General features: G+C 32.6%; 2 protein-coding genes and 1 long non-coding RNA gene across 35 annotated transcripts; all 3 read left to right on the forward strand.

Annotated features, from left to right (window-relative positions):
• The first annotated feature begins 1,006 nt into the window (after positions 1-1,006).
• Positions 1,007-7,295, forward strand: LOC141711450 (uncharacterized). 33 transcript variants are annotated; one of them, XR_012571363.1, is made up of 12 exons: positions 1,008-1,301; positions 2,097-2,226; positions 2,649-2,707; positions 2,815-2,960; positions 3,162-3,290; positions 3,390-3,432; positions 4,179-4,719; positions 4,951-5,074; positions 5,472-5,571; positions 5,893-5,957; positions 6,372-6,609; positions 6,700-7,295. It is a non-coding gene; the product is annotated as an uncharacterized LOC141711450 (long non-coding RNA). The 33 variants fall into 33 exon arrangements; XR_012571348.1 differs by having other exon boundaries at positions 1,010-1,301; positions 4,179-4,420; positions 4,655-4,719; positions 4,951-5,571; XR_012571367.1 differs by lacking the exon at positions 4,951-5,074 and having other exon boundaries at positions 1,010-1,301; positions 4,179-4,420; positions 4,655-4,719.
• Positions 7,296-9,647: 2,352 nt separating this feature from the next.
• LOC141711265 (putative F-box protein At3g49520) lies at positions 9,648-14,963 on the forward strand. Its single transcript, XM_074513666.1, has 2 exons — positions 9,648-11,071; positions 14,764-14,963. Exon 1 carries the CDS (start codon positions 9,648-9,650, stop codon positions 10,980-10,982), a length of 1,335 nt encoding a protein of 444 aa, XP_074369767.1. The 3' UTR covers positions 10,983-11,071; positions 14,764-14,963.
• Positions 14,964-16,857: 1,894 nt separating this feature from the next.
• LOC141711266 (uncharacterized) lies at positions 16,858-17,790 on the forward strand. Its single transcript, XM_074513667.1, has one exon. The coding sequence runs from the start codon at positions 16,858-16,860 to the stop codon at positions 17,788-17,790; it is 933 nt and encodes a 310-aa protein (XP_074369768.1).
• The last annotated feature ends 149 nt before the right edge of the window (positions 17,791-17,939 follow it).

Consider the following 17,939-nt stretch of genomic DNA (forward strand, 5'->3'; position numbering starts at 1 on the left):
TTATGTACGTTGATGTACTCTTCTTAACATATAAATCATGGTGAAGAGGTGAAATGTGCAGAGTATTCTTATAATATATATATATATATTTGACTAATTTGGCTTATATGTCTTACAATTAAGAATCTGTCCTAACAAATATCGGGGGTGAACGAGAATCGAACCTAGAACCTGAAACGATAAGAAATAAAGCCTTAACTACTTGAGTTTTTTTTTGGACCCCCGAAAAAAAAGTTATGCGTCCGCCGCTGTCTGCGATACAACAACCAGAAAATAATATATTGGACAAATATCTCTGCAGGAAGAGACCCATCAGTTAAATAGTGAAAACAGGGAGGTGTGGTCGGTACAATACAAGTACAAAAAAGGAAAACGACATGCACATACCATATGGTCCACTTTTAAAAGCACTCCTTTAATTTCATCATTATCAGCGGTCAAAGTACACAATGCTCAGATCATAATAATAATAATAATAATAATAATAATAATAATAATAATAAATAATTAATTTTAGAAAATCATATTAGGCCTAAAAAATTAAAATAACAACTTGAACCCGGGGCGTTGGAAAATGATGAAAAAAGCAATAAATAAAATGATGTTAATTATGCATACATTAATCATGTGAACGGTACCGTCTCAATTTTACTGGATTTTTTACGTAACTTTTTGACATATTTTTCAAATTTTGTTTAAAATATAATTTCATATTTTTTTTTAAAAATTTTTTTCAGACTAAAAGTTAATTTTTTTTAAAAAAATTATAAAAATACGTGCAAATAGTATACGTAAACTTCAGAGCCGCCGGACGGAGGGAGGGAGTATTTATTAATTAGAAAGAATAGAATTCACATCATGGGCAATGTGAATAATAAGAAATAAACAACTGACAAAAATAAAATAAAATAAAGAAATAATAAGAAAAAGACGTGAATAAATCACAGCCGTTGAAAATGGGGGGATAAATCGCAGGCGTTGATAGGCAGGTAAATTGAAGAGTGGGCAGTAGCATCAACTCCATCATTCATTCATTCTATTCTACCAGCCACCACAACCACCCCCAAATTCCCAAATCAAACCCTAATTCTTCAAATTTGTTCAATTGGCTATCAATTAAGCTTGTTTTTATCAAAAAGATCTCATCTTTATTGCTCAAACCTCTTCAATTTTGCTTTTCCCCATCAATTTGATGTCAATTATGCCTTCTCACTATAAAGCTATCACCTTTATTCATTAAGCTCTTCAATTTGATGCCAATTAAGCACGAACCTCTTCAATTTTGATGTTTTGATTTCAAGGTTTGATTTTTATTTTGTTTTATTTGTTTTGATTGAATTTGTTCTACACTATTGTAAAGGTCAATTTTTGTATTAATTCTCAGTTGGTAGACTAAATAAGAACAGTAGACTAAATAAGCACAGTAGTTCTCTGTTACGCCGTAATTAAGGTCAATTCTCTTTCCTAAATCTTTTGTTGTTTTGATTCTCAGTGTTTATAATTTGGTTGTTATTTTCTTGAATTATGTTCTTGTGCATTCGTATATCAAGGACTCTTCTTTGCACTTTAATAAAGGTCTTTCCTTTTTTATCATGTCGATTTCTAATATTACCATATGGGTATTATTTCCTTGGTCCTTAACTTATGTGAATATAAGCTCGCCCTGCCAGTCCCTCTTCCTCCCTGTGTGGATTTTGGTTTTTGGTAAGAATTTAATCTTGCTTAGTTTATAGAAATGGGTTTTTTGGTTTGATGCACTAATTGAATCTTTTTGTGTTTCTTGTGTTGGGTTTTTATGTAAATGTGAATCTTTTGTGTTTCTTGAGTTAGGTTTTAATGTAAAATTCAATTTCTTTTTTCATTATTATAGAAATGGGTTTGATACACAATTGAGGCTTTTGTGTTTCTTTGTTTTGGTTTTGACGTAAATATTGAATCTTTTTGTGTTACTTTAGTTCGATGTAATAATTTAATCTTCTTATGTTTCTAGAATTAGGTTATTGTCTATTGAATATTTATGATTTTTACTGCTGTTTCAATAAATATTGGTTTTGATGGAGAATGATTTTTGTTGGGTGTTTGATATGTTGGATTAGGTCCTGTGACATTTGCTGATCAAGAAGCTGAGGCGGCTATGACTTTGATATTGCAGCAACATTTCCCTAATCATGCAATTTAAGGCTTTATCATTCATGTTGAAGGAATCTCCTTTACACTATATTAAAGGTCAAACCTTTTTCTTTCTCTGTTTCAAAAGTAATTCCTTTTTTGTTTGTTTTGAATTTTGTGTGATTGGCTATCAATTAAGCTTGTTTTTATTATAAAGATCTCATCCTTATTGCTCAAACCTCTTCAATTTTGCTATTCCCCATCAATTTAAAGTCAATTATGCCTTTCTCACTATAAAGCTATCAACTTTATTCTTTAAGCTCTACAATTTGATGTCAATTAATCATTAACCTCTTCAATTTTGATGTTTTGATTTCAAGGTTTGTTTTTTTTTATTTTGTTCATTTGTTTTCTTTAATTTTGATTGAATTTGTTCTACACTATTGTTAAGGTCAATTTTTGTTGGTTTTGTATTCATTTTCGTTTTTAGCATTTGCTATTTTCTTTAATTTTGATTGAATTTGTTCTTTGTTCTGCAGCCTACATTTTTGTATCAAGATCACTGTTTTACAAGTCAATCTTTTTTTTTATTCATTTGGTATGTTCTTGAATTTTGATTAATTTGGTGTGTATTAATTTTGGTTGAACTCCTCAAGGTCCGTCATGGTGGATGTGGGATTTTGATATTTTGTTTGTTTTGTTTAGTTTTGTCATGGTTTCTTTCATTGGAGTTCTTGATTTTTTCATCGGGGTCAATTTGGAGGGTGATACTAAAGAAGGCGTAGCTATGAGTTTTTCTATGAGGACCAGCTTGTCCACGGGCGCCCTTGATATCTAATTTTACCATTTGGGTATTATTTCCTTGGTCCTTATGTGAATATTAGATCGCCCTGCCAGTCCCTCTCCCTCTCCTCTGTGTGGATTTTGTTTTTTGATAAGAATTTAATCTTGCTTAGTTTATAGAAATGGGCTTTGTGGTTTGATGCACTAATTCAATCTTCTTATGTTTCTAGAATTAGGTTATTGTCTAATGAAATATTTTGTTCGATTAGGTCTTGTGATATTTGCTGATTAAGAAGCTGAGGCAGCTATGACTTTGATATTGCAGCAACATTTCCCTAATCATGCAATTTAAGGCTTATCATTCATGTTCAAGGAATCTCCTTTAGACTATATTAAAGGTCAAACCTTTTTCTTTCTCCGTTTCAGAAGTAATTCCTTTTTGTTTGTTTTGATTCTCAATTTTGTTTGCTTGAATTGACTTTGTTCTTGTTCTGTAGCATTAGTTGACATTCAAGGTCGCTCTTTTACACTATAATAAAGGTAATATCTTTTCCTGGTTTCTTGTCTATCAAAAATTGTTAAACTTGTTTGATGTGTTATTTAGGTCCTTGAGGTTTTTTTACATTATTAGTTGTGTCTCTATATTTTCTTTCGTGTTAATTATTCATTAACTCTTCTCTAATATAGAAAATAATCTAAATAAATTTTTAATCTATCATTCATTTTTAATATAACTCTCACCAGATGTATAGCTTAAATTATAATCAGTATATATATATCGCTACCTAGTAACCTAGGTCAGTGTACATGCAATACTACTCTAAAAAATTAAATGACAAATTGATTTAAGGTTGTTAGTTTTGATTCTCAGTTTTTATCATTTGGTTATAATAGGACTTCTAAAGAGAGTCTCTTAATGAAAAGGGTTGGACGAAATCTTTAAATACTTGCACCAAGGAAGAATTTGGTTGAAGTACTGAATTAAGCAAGAAACAAAACCTGGGATATGTGTCTTTGTCTCTATCTACATATATAAATTGTGTTTGGTTCAGTGAATCTGTGTTTGTTAACTACTTACACAGCAACTGGATCTTTCTAAGATACCGTACTTTATTTTACTTGGCCTCTTGCACTTCCCTTTCAATTTTCTCCAATTATTTTATATTTAGAGCTGTTGTTAATCTAGTCGAAGATATGTTCATACTTTTGAATTATACGTTTTTAGTTCTTTGTTAGTAATATCTCTTTCCCTCTGATTCAGTCATATGAGGACACTTTGAATGCAGATTTTGGCGATAACCTGCAGCAGAGTGCTAATTAAAGCTTGCTAGAAATACTCGGGATTATATCTGTATCCTAATAAAAGAGGACATACTCACCCATGTATTCTGCTAAGAGGACATGCTCACCCATCTGCAAAATTTCTATAATGAGATGTCAGGAAGAAAAATGGACCATTCCTTTCCAAATTGGGGGGGGGGGGGAATTGAACTCTAGTTTAACTGTTCACATTAGGAATAGTTTGGGGGTAAGAAATGAATTTTTTGAACATTTACCTATAATATAGTTTTAAATCTGATTTTGTTGTTTCTAATTTCATTTATGCCAACCAAGCACAACATAAGTAAAACCCACACAATTCAATTTAGAAATAACAAGCAAGCTACCTTTAGCATTTTGGAATTTTTTTATGCTGTTTGATGATTTTAAGGGCACTTTAATTAGTTCCATGTTATACTAATCTACTCCTGTTTTGATCCAGAATCGATTGCTTGCAATGATCTATGTAAATGACGGAAGTGACGTTAAATTGTTTGAAGCTCACAGGTTAAAACATATGTTCACTTATTCTTCTGAACTTATAGTAATATGACTGTACTAACTCAGTTTCACTTATGCTAATTATAAGCTCCCGCACATCCCACACCATGTACTCGTAATCTTGTTCTTGTTCATTTGTATGTCAAGGGTACCCCCTTTTTTTTTGCTAAATCAAGGGTACCCCTTTACACTTTCATAAAGGTCAAGCCTTTTTCTTTCTCATGGTTTGGTTCGTAGGAGTTCTTGAAATTTTCAGTCAGGTCAATTTAGAGGGTGATACTAAAGGAGTAGCAGCTTAATACAGGAAAGTTTTGCAGCCATGAGTTGTTTTTCAAGGATTCTTCGTTACACCATAATAAAGGTCATTTTTTTTTTCAAATCTTTTGTTGTTTTGATTCTCATTTTTTATGTTCTGGTGATTATTTTCTTGAATTTTGATCAGTCTTGTTCTTGTTCTGTTGTTCATTTGTATATCAAGGGTATCCCTTTACACTTTAACAAAAATAATTCCTCTGCATAAGTTATCTGTCACATTGCGTAATTGAAAGGCTTGCTAGTATTAGACGCTAGAGTTTGCACACATTTTTCCTTTTATGAAGACAGTGACAGCCTTGGTAAAATTGTCGCTATCATTTTTGTTTCAAGGACTCTCCTTTACACTATGATAAAGGTCAAACCTCTTTCTTTCTCCTTTTTAAAAAATGATTCCTTTTTGTTTGTTTTTGATTCTCAAATTTTATCATTTGGTGCTTTATTAGATCTAGTAGGACCTTTAAAGAGAGCCTCCAAGTGAAAAGGGTGGGACAAAGTCTTCGAATACTTGCACCAAGGAACAATTTGGTTGAAGTGCTGAATTAAGTGAGAAACAAAACCTGTGTTTTGTGTCCTTGTCTCTATATACATATATAAATTTTATTTGGTTAGTACAAGTATGCGGAATCTGTTAACAACTTATATTGCAACTGGATCTTTCTAAGATACTGTACTTTAGCTTACTTTGCCTATTGTACTTCGCTTTTCATTTTCAGTTTGCGAATTTTAATTTTCTTTAATTGTTTATCATTTGGAGCTGTTGACAATCTGATTTTGTTTTTTCCAATATCATTTATGCTGTTTGATGATTTTAAGGGCACTTTAATTAGTTCCGTGCTGTACTAATTTACTCCTGTCTGGATGCAGAGTCGGTTGCTTGCATTGTACTACGTAAATGTGGGAAGTGAATTTAAATTGGTTGCAGCTCAAAGGTCAAAACATATATTCACTTATGCTCGTGCACTAATTAACTCAGTTTTACTTATGCTAATTATAAGCTCTCCCACACCATGTACTCATAATATGATCAAAAGTAAAGGGATCTGAATTTAAATTGGTTGCAGCTCAAAGGTCAAAACATATATTCACTTATGCTCGTGCACTCATAGAAATATGACTATATTAACTCAGTTTCACTTACGCTAATTATAAGCTCCCGCACATCCCACGCCATGTACTCATAATATGATCAAAAGTAAAGGGATCTTTAGAAGCTGAAATTTAGTACGAGTAGTTGTTAAAAAACAGCAGGCTTCAAGGCTCGGTCATACTCCTCCAATTCTTCAAGTCGGAGATGTCTTCCTGCATTGATCTTATTATATTTTCCACCGACTTCATGTATGCAGGATCTAGAGTGGCAGCAGCAGGATCTGGAGTAGCAGCAGCAGGATCTGGATTGGCAGCAGCAGGATCTGGAGTGGGCAGCAGGCAGCAGAGGAGAAGCATTTCCAGTGGGCTGCAGCTTGCTCTTTAGGAGTATGAAAGCGGCCATACTGGATTTACTGAGAGCATACAGTGCGATTACAGCAGTGGCGATTTGGTGAAATTTTACTATTGCTGTAAATGCAAGTTCAGATTTAAAAAGTAACTGCAAGTTCAGATTTTAAAAGTATATGGTGCTTTAAAATGAAAGGAGGAGATTTTTGAAATCTTACGTGCATAATTTTTGGACAGAATATGCAAAGCCTGCATTGGCTTTGGTTCGGAGGTTACCCAGCCAGGAAAGTCATCGAGTTTGATAGGGGTTTGCTTGAAGCGTGGAGGTCCGCAGGAGATGACTCGTGTAGCACGTCTAGGGAAAGTAACAAGGCGTCTAGGGAAGGTAACAAGACGTCTAGGGAAGGTCACAACTGTAGAATGCAAGAGTTAGCTTGATATGCAGAGGTTATTGCAAGTAAAGGTTAAACAGAAATGCAAAAATATGTATGTTGAATAATGAAATAGCTAGTCAAAGTCAAGCACCCAGATCAGAGAAGAGACTTTGAAGCCTGGTGGTAATGTAAGTTTGGCAGTCAAAAATCAAGGTAAAGGAATCCAATTTTATGTGTAGTATATTACAGGTCCTGTAATTTCAAGGTCTGAAAGTTCATGCCTAAATTGCGGTAGTGCTATTTACAGCTTGCTAGAATTACTCAGGAGGGTATGCAATCTGTGGTACCTTGCAGTTTGCTATAGTCTAGTTGTCATGGAAATCGTATTACCTTGCAGGCTTGATCCTTTGTAACCAATTAATGACGAACTGATAGTATCAAAATTTAGGGTTTAATTCATTGTTATCAAACCAGTCAAACTGATAGTATCAAAATTTAGGGTTTAATTCATTGTTATCAAACCAGTCAAAAACACTATATGGCTGCAAACTGTGGTTCTTTTTTAGAAAGTTTGTACTATTTAGTGATATAGGAGTTCAGAGAATCTGGTACTCTCTTAACCAATTGAATCAGCGAGAATTACTACTGTAAAACAGCGAGAAACATACAAAATATGAATATAAAACAATGAGAAACAACTGCCTGTAAAACAACGAGAAACATGCAAAATATGAATAAGCAAATGAATTTAAAACAATGAGAAACAACTGCCGTACAAAAAATGAATAAACAAATGAATATAAGCGAATGAGAAACAATGTTCCGTACAAAAATGAATATAAAACAAATGAATGACGTGCCTCGCACTCGCATCGGGGTAAGTGTGGTGGAGACGGTTGATGCTGCTTGAATCGCCATTTGCTCTCTCCCTGATCTCTCTCTCTTCTCTCTCGCTGATCTCTCTCCTTGATCTCTCTCTCTCTCTCTCTTCTCTCTCGCGGCCGCCCTTTCTTTTTCACCCTTCCTCTCGTTTCTCTCTGCCCTCTTTCTTTTCTCCCTCCTCAACCCTACCCTAACCACTTGGGCTGGGCTGGGCTGCTCTGCTGGGCCTTCTTTCCTTTCCCTTTCTTTTCTTTTTATTTGTCTGCCAATTTTTTTTGTACGATAAAACACATCTATTATTTATACATCAAACATGTAAATTTTATTTTATATTTTTATTTTGGCCACACTACAACCTACTCATTTTTGATAACTTCTCCAAAAGTTAAAGTAAGCACCCGGTAGCTCAACAAATTTAATTCGAAAATAAATAAAAGTAAGAGTTACTCCGTCCCGTAATACATTTCCTATTTTGACTTCTGACACTATTTATGATAAGCGATTAATTATTAATTTATGTCTAATCTTAAAGATTAAATATAGCAATGAGTTATCTTGTTAAATTAAATTCGTATTTATGGATATTTTAATACAATAAAGTTTTTATATCTAATACGAAATTAAAGATATTAACAATCAAACGTGTGCATTGACAACCGTGTCCAACACAAACATGAAACGTTTAGAGGGACGGAAAGAGTAACTATCCCACTCACCAGTGTCAACATTGATCAGTCCTTGAACAATAGCATCTTGCAATTTAACGGCATAACTGTAGTTAGACATCCATTGTTGCGCAGATCTTATGTCCAGTCTCTAACTTTGTATTTGGACTGAAAGTGATGTTGGATTTGTTAAAAATACTAGCCTTTCTAAAATTATCTGCATATTAGAAGCCTCTACCTCTGTTGCACAAAAGAACAAATAACAATCGTCCGCAAATAGTAAGTGAGATATGGTCGGGGCTCCTCTAGCAATTGCACAACCATGTATCGATCCAGCTTCTTCGTTTCGCCTGAGGATTGCACTTAGTCTTTCAGCACAAACAATGTACAAATATGACGAGATTGGATTACCTTGACGGATTCCTCATTGAGGAATGTACAAATAATCGTTTGCAAGTAACGTTTCAGTCTGTTAGTATTACCTTGGATAAAATTCGCAGGAGCACATTGCACAAACAAGTAGGTCTAAAATCTGCCATTTGCTGTAGATTTAAACTTTCAAAATTAGACAGACTAAAGACCGATTAAGTTCGTCTGGTATATCGCCAACATTCATAAATTATGTGCAGAATTTAACCATATCAACACCTACAATAGTCCAGCAGGTCTGAAAAAGAGCAGGATTAAGTCCGTCTAACCCCGACGATTTGTCCAGGTGCATCGCAAACAGAACAGAAGCGTTTACCTCCTTTTCAGTAATCAAGACCCGTGCATCGCATGAGCGGTAAGCTATAGTAAGTTTAATATTCAAAAAATGAATAAACTCGCCAACATTAATAATTTCCGATTCAAATATAAAACAGGTATTATATTTTTAATCTTGATAAATTAAAAGTATATAATAAAATTACAACTTGCCGATCCATACCGTATCATGAATCATTACTTCTATTTATGTAATTATAATAATTGAACTCTTTTTAGTTCTGAAATAATTTGTATCAAGTACTTAATTTTTTCAATGGAAAAATGCAATACAGAAGTTTGTATTATTATTTAAAAAAAGCAATTTAAGATTCAGGACTCACATTAGCATCTATATATTTAATTGATTTAAGTATTTTTTATTAATTAATTTGATGAGATTTCATACATATATACCACCTTGTGACCAAGTAATTGGGCTTTTGAATTTGGAACCCTAATTAGACATATAAATACATGCGTTTCAGCGTCTTAGGTTAATTTTACATATACATATGCAATGGCTCTTGATCCGCCAAAGTATCTTCCAGAAGACATTTTAAGACCTATCTTCTCCAAACTGCCGGTTAAATCTCTTAACCGGTGCAGATGTGTTTGCAAAACATGGTATCGGATCATCGGTCTGCCGAATAATATATTGATCAATATTCTCCGCAGATTGCCACTTCAATATGCAGTTCGATGCCGGTGTGTTTGCAAAACCTGGTATCATATTATTGGCACCACATCCTTTGCTAAAACACATCTCAGCTATCAAAAAACAGCGGCCACCTCAAACAAGTTCATGCTATATGAACAAGGGAATTTATGCACATTACTTGCCCATTCCCATTCCATTTACGACGGATCTCTTAAACATTCTAAACTTATGCACCTCAAACAAGTTCATGTTAAAGATATTGTACGGAGATGTACGGGTGATGTCTACATGTCTTTCAGGCGACCAAAAATTCGCGGGATTTGTAACGGTTTGTTATGTTTGTCTGATTCTGACTATGATATTGGTGATACCATATATCTATGGAACCCAACTTGTAGGAAAATCAAAAAACTTCCTCGACCTGATAATAATTCCATCATCAAGGATGCACTCCGTTATTCCCGCACGACTAGTTTGAGTTTTGGGTATTATGATGACGATTTTAAGGTAATAGCTATTGCTATACGTGCTCATGCATACTTTGTTTTGGTTTACAGTTTGAATACAAATAGTTGGAACACGATTCCACATAAATTTTATGATGATGTTTATTTTGAAGGCAGGTTCTATAGATATACTCGTGTAAATGATACAAAGTTTGTAGATGATACGGTGTATATCATAGAAAGTGACCAGGTCAGATGCTTTGATTTGAGCAATGAGACAATATGCACAATAATCCCATTCCCGAAAGAACTTGGTCCTTGTGTTCATGATAAATATACGACTGATTTTACTACTGAAATTTATGGAGATTCGATTGCTATCTTTATATTTGAACTTCAGTCTCGATCTTTAACTATGTGGATACTGAAAGACAAGTCCTCATTTGTGCGAGCCTGGGAGAAAAGGCTGGATAATATAAAAAATTCAAGTTATTCTCTAGTAGGACTCCTAAATAATGGTAAATACCTGGTAAACTGGGAGAAAGAGGGGCCTAAAAAGTGTTACTTGTGTGATATCGACTCTCCAAGAGTGAGAGAAGTTACGTTTATGCGTGGTTCTCCATATATATATGACAGCCACATACATCCCAACTATGTGGAGAGTCTTTTTCTACTCAATGAAGATCACTTGGATCCTGTCATTCTTTATGATATAAACGGAAACAGTCTTCCTGAATCTGCAGTTTGAAGTTGTTGACACTGCATTAGACAACCGACAATAAATTTCCTGGTGATGGCTGAAGGAAAGCAGAAGAAACAACATCACAACCGTAAGAGGTCTTTTTCCTTTTGTCTGATTAACACAGATTCATTATTAGGATCAGACTTATATTTATTTTCATTTTCATTTCAGCCTTTTATTGTCATACAATATTTAGTTTGCAAGTGTTATGGTTTTCAACTGGTTATTTACATATATATGCCTTTCTTTACCATCTATTTGTATCTAAAGAGCCAGGCAAGAAAAGAACTGGATATGTAGAGTCACTTGCTCAACTACTACTACACTCTATATTCTTGCATTTATCCTGATCACTCGCGTATGGAATACTGCTCATTATTTTCAGTCACTAACTGTTTTCGTTGTCACATACAAAATTAATTGGATGAACCAAAGCCTAACTGTAGGAGTATTATACATACTGATAGCAGTCAGTTTGCGGTTCCTAGGGTAAGCTCTAGATTAACCAACATCTTCTTAGAATTCATCAACATTGAACTTTGGTTTTCCTTCTTCTCAGGCAAATAGACACTGCTGTCGTTCCCTTCAACCTAAAGAATCAAAACTTAACCATGACATACAATCACACTTGTAACATTATAAAATGTGCGTGTGTGTTTATTAACCTACTCATACCTTGGTGACATTATCTTCATAGTATGAGCAACTAGTTGATATAGTTTCTTCAATTGAGCGGATTCAATTCTTCATATCCTCTCTGAAGCTAGCCATTCACCTCTGTTTTTTACACATAAATTTCAGTCAAATTACCTTAATTAAAAGTCATCGTTTATGATCAGTTTTGTGACTTTTAGGGTTAAATCTATAATCAAGACTACTATGCAATTTTTAGTCAATTATAAATAAACTAGCTTTATAGCCCGTGCGAGGCACGAACATGCTCTATTATGAGATATTTTAAAATTTGTATACATGTTTGTTAAATAGATATATATATATATATATATATACATAGCACGTTGTGACTTGTGAATAATTAGTTTTGTGAGTGCAATAACCTCTATTGTAAGTATGAGCTTTTTCCGTTTATATATTCTATAACATGTGCGGGGCATTCTATAACATGTGCGAGGCACAAACATTTTCTAAACTCAACTATGGATCATGTTCATATTGCATAAATGAAATATATGTTATGTTGTGATATTATTTTTTCTTCTAATTTTGGATCGAATAACAGATGTATAATATCCGTAGATTACGTACTTTGAAGTATTTTAAATTTTAGAATTCTACAATTGGTGCCATCGAGCATGGACGTTCATAATTATTTAATAAGATCATGTTAATCGAATAAGAAAAAATTTAGTTCATTTGCTTTAGTAGTCTTAATTTCTTATTTTGGGTTTGCAGTATTCACTATAGCGATTGTTAGTCTTTTTCATCACACATGTTGGAAATGCGAATGAATTCTATTTTTTAAATAAAATAACTAATGTATTTTGTTAAAGGTGCGATAAGTGAGTTATATAATTGTTGATCTTGACGGAAGTATATGTTGTGAGACCGATGATCTCATGAACGGGAAGTATATGTCATAATATTAATGATTCTCGAGTTTGGTCAAATGTTTTTCCAGTAGAAATGAAAGTTTTATATTTGTTATATCTAAATACGTTTGAAATTTTTTAGTATTATATCACATTTAGCCTTAAAATTTTCAGTCTGATCTTTGTTTATATTTAGTTTTCACCGTTTTATGATAACGATACTTTATTATAATAGTTTATCATATTATCATAATAAGATAAATATATACATATATATAGTGATAAATTTTTAATATTAGATAATGAAGTAGTAATAAATATACGTAATAGTGAGTCATACTAATTAGTACATACATATTAAGTTAGATGCAGTTAATACATGCATATTAAATGAAATAATTACTAACATACAATTATAAGGGATACTTTAGTAATTTTAATAGGAATAAAATGTCTCATCAAACCCCCTAGTTACTCTATTATATATATAATGGATGAGTGAAATTATATCTTCACATAGAGTACAATTTTTATTAGGGAATGTCTATCGTAAACATACGAGTGTAAACATATGAGTAGTGCTAGATGTACAGAAATTTGTATAAAAAACTTATACATAATGACATGGTAATTGGTGTGCAATGTTTTAATTAGTTTTGTTGATGTGAATACAGAGTCATTTCAATTAAAACACATTGCATGTCATTATATACAAAATTTTGTATAACATTGTATATACCAAACATTTTCCTAAACATAATTATGTGGTTGCAAAAATATGATGACCGGGACTGACCGCATTACTGCTTATGGGCCGGGACCGCAATTTCAGTCTCGACAAGTCCAGTGATATATAAAAAGAGTTAAAATTTTACTTTTTAATTATAAGTAGTTTATATAATTTATAACAATTAAGCACTACAACAAAATAGGCCAATTACGACGGTCAACTTACAACGGAAAAAAATGCGCGCCCAACTTACGACAGAAAAAAATAAAACGTCGTAATTATTTATGACGAAACCCAAAATCGTCGTAAGTTTAGTATTTTATTAATAAAATTATGCACGATACGATTAAATAAAAATAAAAATTATTTGAAGTTGCGACGATTTAAACATTTCGTCGTAAGTTAATTATTTTTATTAAAATTTACTGACGGAAATTAAAATTCGTCGTAAGTTATCAAAGAGGAAAATTTAACTTTTTCCCCAAATTTTTGGCGGGAAAATAAAAATCATTTGAAATTGCGACGATTTGAACATTTCGTCGTAAGTTAAATATTTTTATTAAAATTTTAATTTGAAATTAAACAAAAAATATATTTCATCTAAATTTACGATGAAATATTTATGACGGAAAATATTTGAACATCTAATTTACGACGAAAATTAAAATTCGTCGTAAGTTATCAAAGAGGGAAATTTAAACTTTTCCCCAAAATTTTGGCGGTAAATTTGACTTTCTCAATTTTTTGTAGATAATAATTTATGAAGGACTCCGGCGTAAATTAGCACATGATTTTTGATAATTTCAATTTTTTAAAAATATTATTTCATGATCCAACCATATTAATGTCATCATTTATTTGTTTTGGTGACATTTCAAGAATTTCAGAAAAAAAATAAATATTTTGATAAAATAATTTAATATGAAATATTGATTATCACTAATATATATATATATATATATTAGTTATTTAATTTAATTTGGAGGGAATATCAGTATATGTATATTTCAGCTTCCTCATTTAATAGATACGTATTATGTTGCATAGATCAAATAGACATAAACATATTTGAACATGAAATTTAGTTTATATACAGTAGGTACTTTATTGGATTACCAAAGGAAACAAACTCCTCCCACAATTGTAGCTTGATTTATTCCCTTACCTTTGCTCCTTTTAACCTCTGCATTGATCATCTGTTCATCTTAAGCCGTTCATCTTGCGCTGTGTAACCGTTGTTCAATACTTTATATATTGTGGAATATGGTAACAATTTTTTTTACTAATCAATTAAATTAAAGTTGACTATTTGGTCTTATACAATTAGTTTCCAGCATTTCCCTCTTCCATAAAATAAAATTTTAATCTTTTTTTTAATCTTTCGTGTGAATAAAGAAACATCTAGTGAGGCATGTATCGTGCAAGGACTTCTCTAACTTCTATGTACACAAAATATTCTGCCTAATTTTGATTACAAATTTCTAATTTATTTAAGTGTATATTGTAGGGGGAAACCCTAGCTATCTACCGAAGATGATTCTAATGATGGAGACAACAATGACGAAAGTACCGAGTCTGATGTAGATCGTGATATGAGCGATTCTTATTATGATCATGTCGCTCGTTATTAGGGATTGAAATTTAGCTTTATGTATTTGATAATGAATGTTTGTAAGATAACCAAGTTGTGTTTTTAAACTGAATTTGTTTTTGGGGTGTTTTGAAATTGAATTTGGTTTAGTGCGTGTTTGTATATCCACCTAGTTTGCTTTCTACTTTTGAATGTGAATTGATACGGATATATGGTATAACTAATGTAAATTATGGTATTGTGTCTTGTAGCATTAGTTTTATATTTTTGAGCATTAGTTTTATATTTTTGATTTTGTTGAGTTTGTGATTGTAAGCCGAAAATTAAATTAGACGTTGATTGTATTTGACTTTGGCAAGTTTAGAATTTAAATTTTAAGCCGAAAATGGCTGGAAACTGAAAAATCAGTATTTGACTCTTCTCGGAAATACAAACTTACGACGGCTGTTCATCGCATATTCCGTCGTAAGTAGGTCCCAATTCCTAAAACACGGCAATTTTTTCTGTCGTAAGTTAATAATTTACGACGTTAATTGCGTCGTAAATTTATGTTTTATTATATCAAAGGTGGATCCCACAATAAAACATCTGACGTTTCCTCCGTCGTAAGTAACTAACTTACGACAATATTTTACGTCGTAAGTTCATAACATACGACGATTTATTATTTTATTGAGACTGTGGGCCCCGTCGTAAGTAGATTTATTATTTTATTGAGACGTGGGCCCCTGCATCCTAACTTCCGACGCAATTTTATCTTGTGACGAGAAAACGAACTTACTACTCGACCAAAAATGACGATTTTTTTTCCGTCGTAAATGGCTCAATTACGACGATTTCAGTTCAAAAAAACCGTCGTAAATGGCCAGATTTGTTATAGTGAAGAGAAAAAAATTATAAACCACGATTTAAATATATTTACTAGTTCAACTTTCGGTAATTGCAAATACCTTATAAACCCAATAATATTATTAATTTTTTATATTGTATCTTCACATGTAAGATATTATATTAATTTTTTATATTATGTCTAATAAATTGATTAAGTAGGGGTTTTTTCTGACAAAAAAAGGGGGGCTATTTTTTATAAAAATACCCAAGTGCAAAATATGTTCTATCTTTAATTGTTTTGTAAATAACGATGTTTTAAAATTAAATTATAAAAATACTATATACACTTTCCAACTTTACAACCATATTGCAACTCAAATCATCAAAATCGAATATATATTTAAATTTAAATTTAGTAATTAAAATTATCTTTGGTTGAATAATACGCCACTTGGCTTGTTAAATCAAATGCAATGATTTCAAAAATTAAGAAAATAAAGTTGTATTGGGTTTCTTTTAGTTATTGGAATCTCTATTTTTACAAATATTTTCATTAAACTATAATATTTTTGATAATATCTAAGTAATTAATTTGTTTTTTGTCCGGAAGTAATATTTAGGAAAGGAAACTCACAGTTCTATCCGTATTGTAATAATACAAAGAGAATAAAGTTCCTGAGTTTACCTCGCCACTTTTCCTGAGATATGTATAATATCATAGCAATCAAATATATTCCTTTCCTTCCAATATAATTGCCCTACCCATATCACGTGTCTCCTTGTATTGGTTTTTTTAATATTACCTCGGAAAAGTTCATTGAGTTAACGTAGGAACTTTATTCTCTAATATAAATACATGTTTCTGCTAGCGTTTTAGGTTGTATTTTGCGCCTGGTACTTTCAATGGCTCCTGAGCCACCAAAGTATCTTCCCGAAGATGTCATGAGAATTATCTTCTCCAGAGTGCCTGTTAAATATGTAATTCGATGCCGTTGCGTTTGCAAAACATGGTATCAAATTATCGGTTCTAGGTCCTTTGTTAAAGCACATCTTACCTATCAAAACTCAGCCTCCAATTCAAACAAGTATATGCTATATCAAGTCGGTTATCTCTGCACATTACTCCCCCATTCTCATTCGATTTACGACACAAGTCTTAATTATTCCAAGCTATACAACATGAAAGATATCTTACGGAGATATGAAGATACGAATAGTTCCACCAGGCCAAGAATTTACGGGATCTGTAATGGGTTGTTATGTTTGTCGAATCGTGACTATGAGATTGGTCATAACATATATCTGTGGAACCCGACTTGCAGAAAAATTAAAAAGCTTCCTCAGACTGATAATAACGCCATCATCAAGGATGCAGCCCGTTATGACCCCGTGACTAGTTTGAGTTTTGGGTATTATGATGGCGATTTTAAGGTAATAGCTATTGCTATACGTGCTAATGCATACTTTGCTTTTGTTTACAGTTTGAATATAAATAGTTGGAACGTAATTCAACACCACAATGATTTTTATATTAGAGACCATCAGTATTATAGATGTAATTGTGTACACGGGACAAGGTTTGTAGATGGTACGGTGTACATCATAGAAAGTGACCATGTTAGATGTTTTGATTTGAGCAATGAGACCATTCAGTTAATCCGCTTCCCGAAAGAACTTGGTCCTTGTGTTCATGATAGATATACGACTAATTTTAATATCGAAATTTATGGAGATTCGATTGCTATTTTTAAATTTAAACGGCAGTCTCAATCTTTAACCATGTGGATACTGAAAGAAAAATCCTCATTTGTGCCTGTGTGGGAGAAGAGGTTGGATAATATAGAAAGTTACAGGTATTATCTGGTAGGACTCCTAAATAATGGTAAGTACCTGGTAAACTGGAAGCAAGAGGGGCCGAAAAAGTGTTACTTGTGTGATCTCGACTCTCCAAGAGTGAGAGAAGTTACGTTTATGCGTGGTTCTCCATATATATATGACAGCCACATACATCCCAACTATGTGGAGAGTCTTTTGCTACTCAATGAAGATCACTTGGATCCTATCGTTCTTTATGATATAAACGGAAACAGTCTTCCTGAATCTGCAGATTGAAGCTGTTGACATTGCATTAGACAACCCGATAAATTTCCTGGCGATGGCTGAAGGAAAGCAGAAAGGAACAACATCAAATGTAAGAGGTCTTTTATGCACTTGAGTTTAATTTCATGCTGCAAATTGTTACTCATAACAATATTAATCAA

Source organism: Apium graveolens, chromosome 3 (assembly GCF_009905375.1).
Source record: "Apium graveolens cultivar Ventura chromosome 3, ASM990537v1, whole genome shotgun sequence".
NCBI classification, from domain to species: domain Eukaryota; kingdom Viridiplantae; phylum Streptophyta; class Magnoliopsida; order Apiales; family Apiaceae; genus Apium; species Apium graveolens.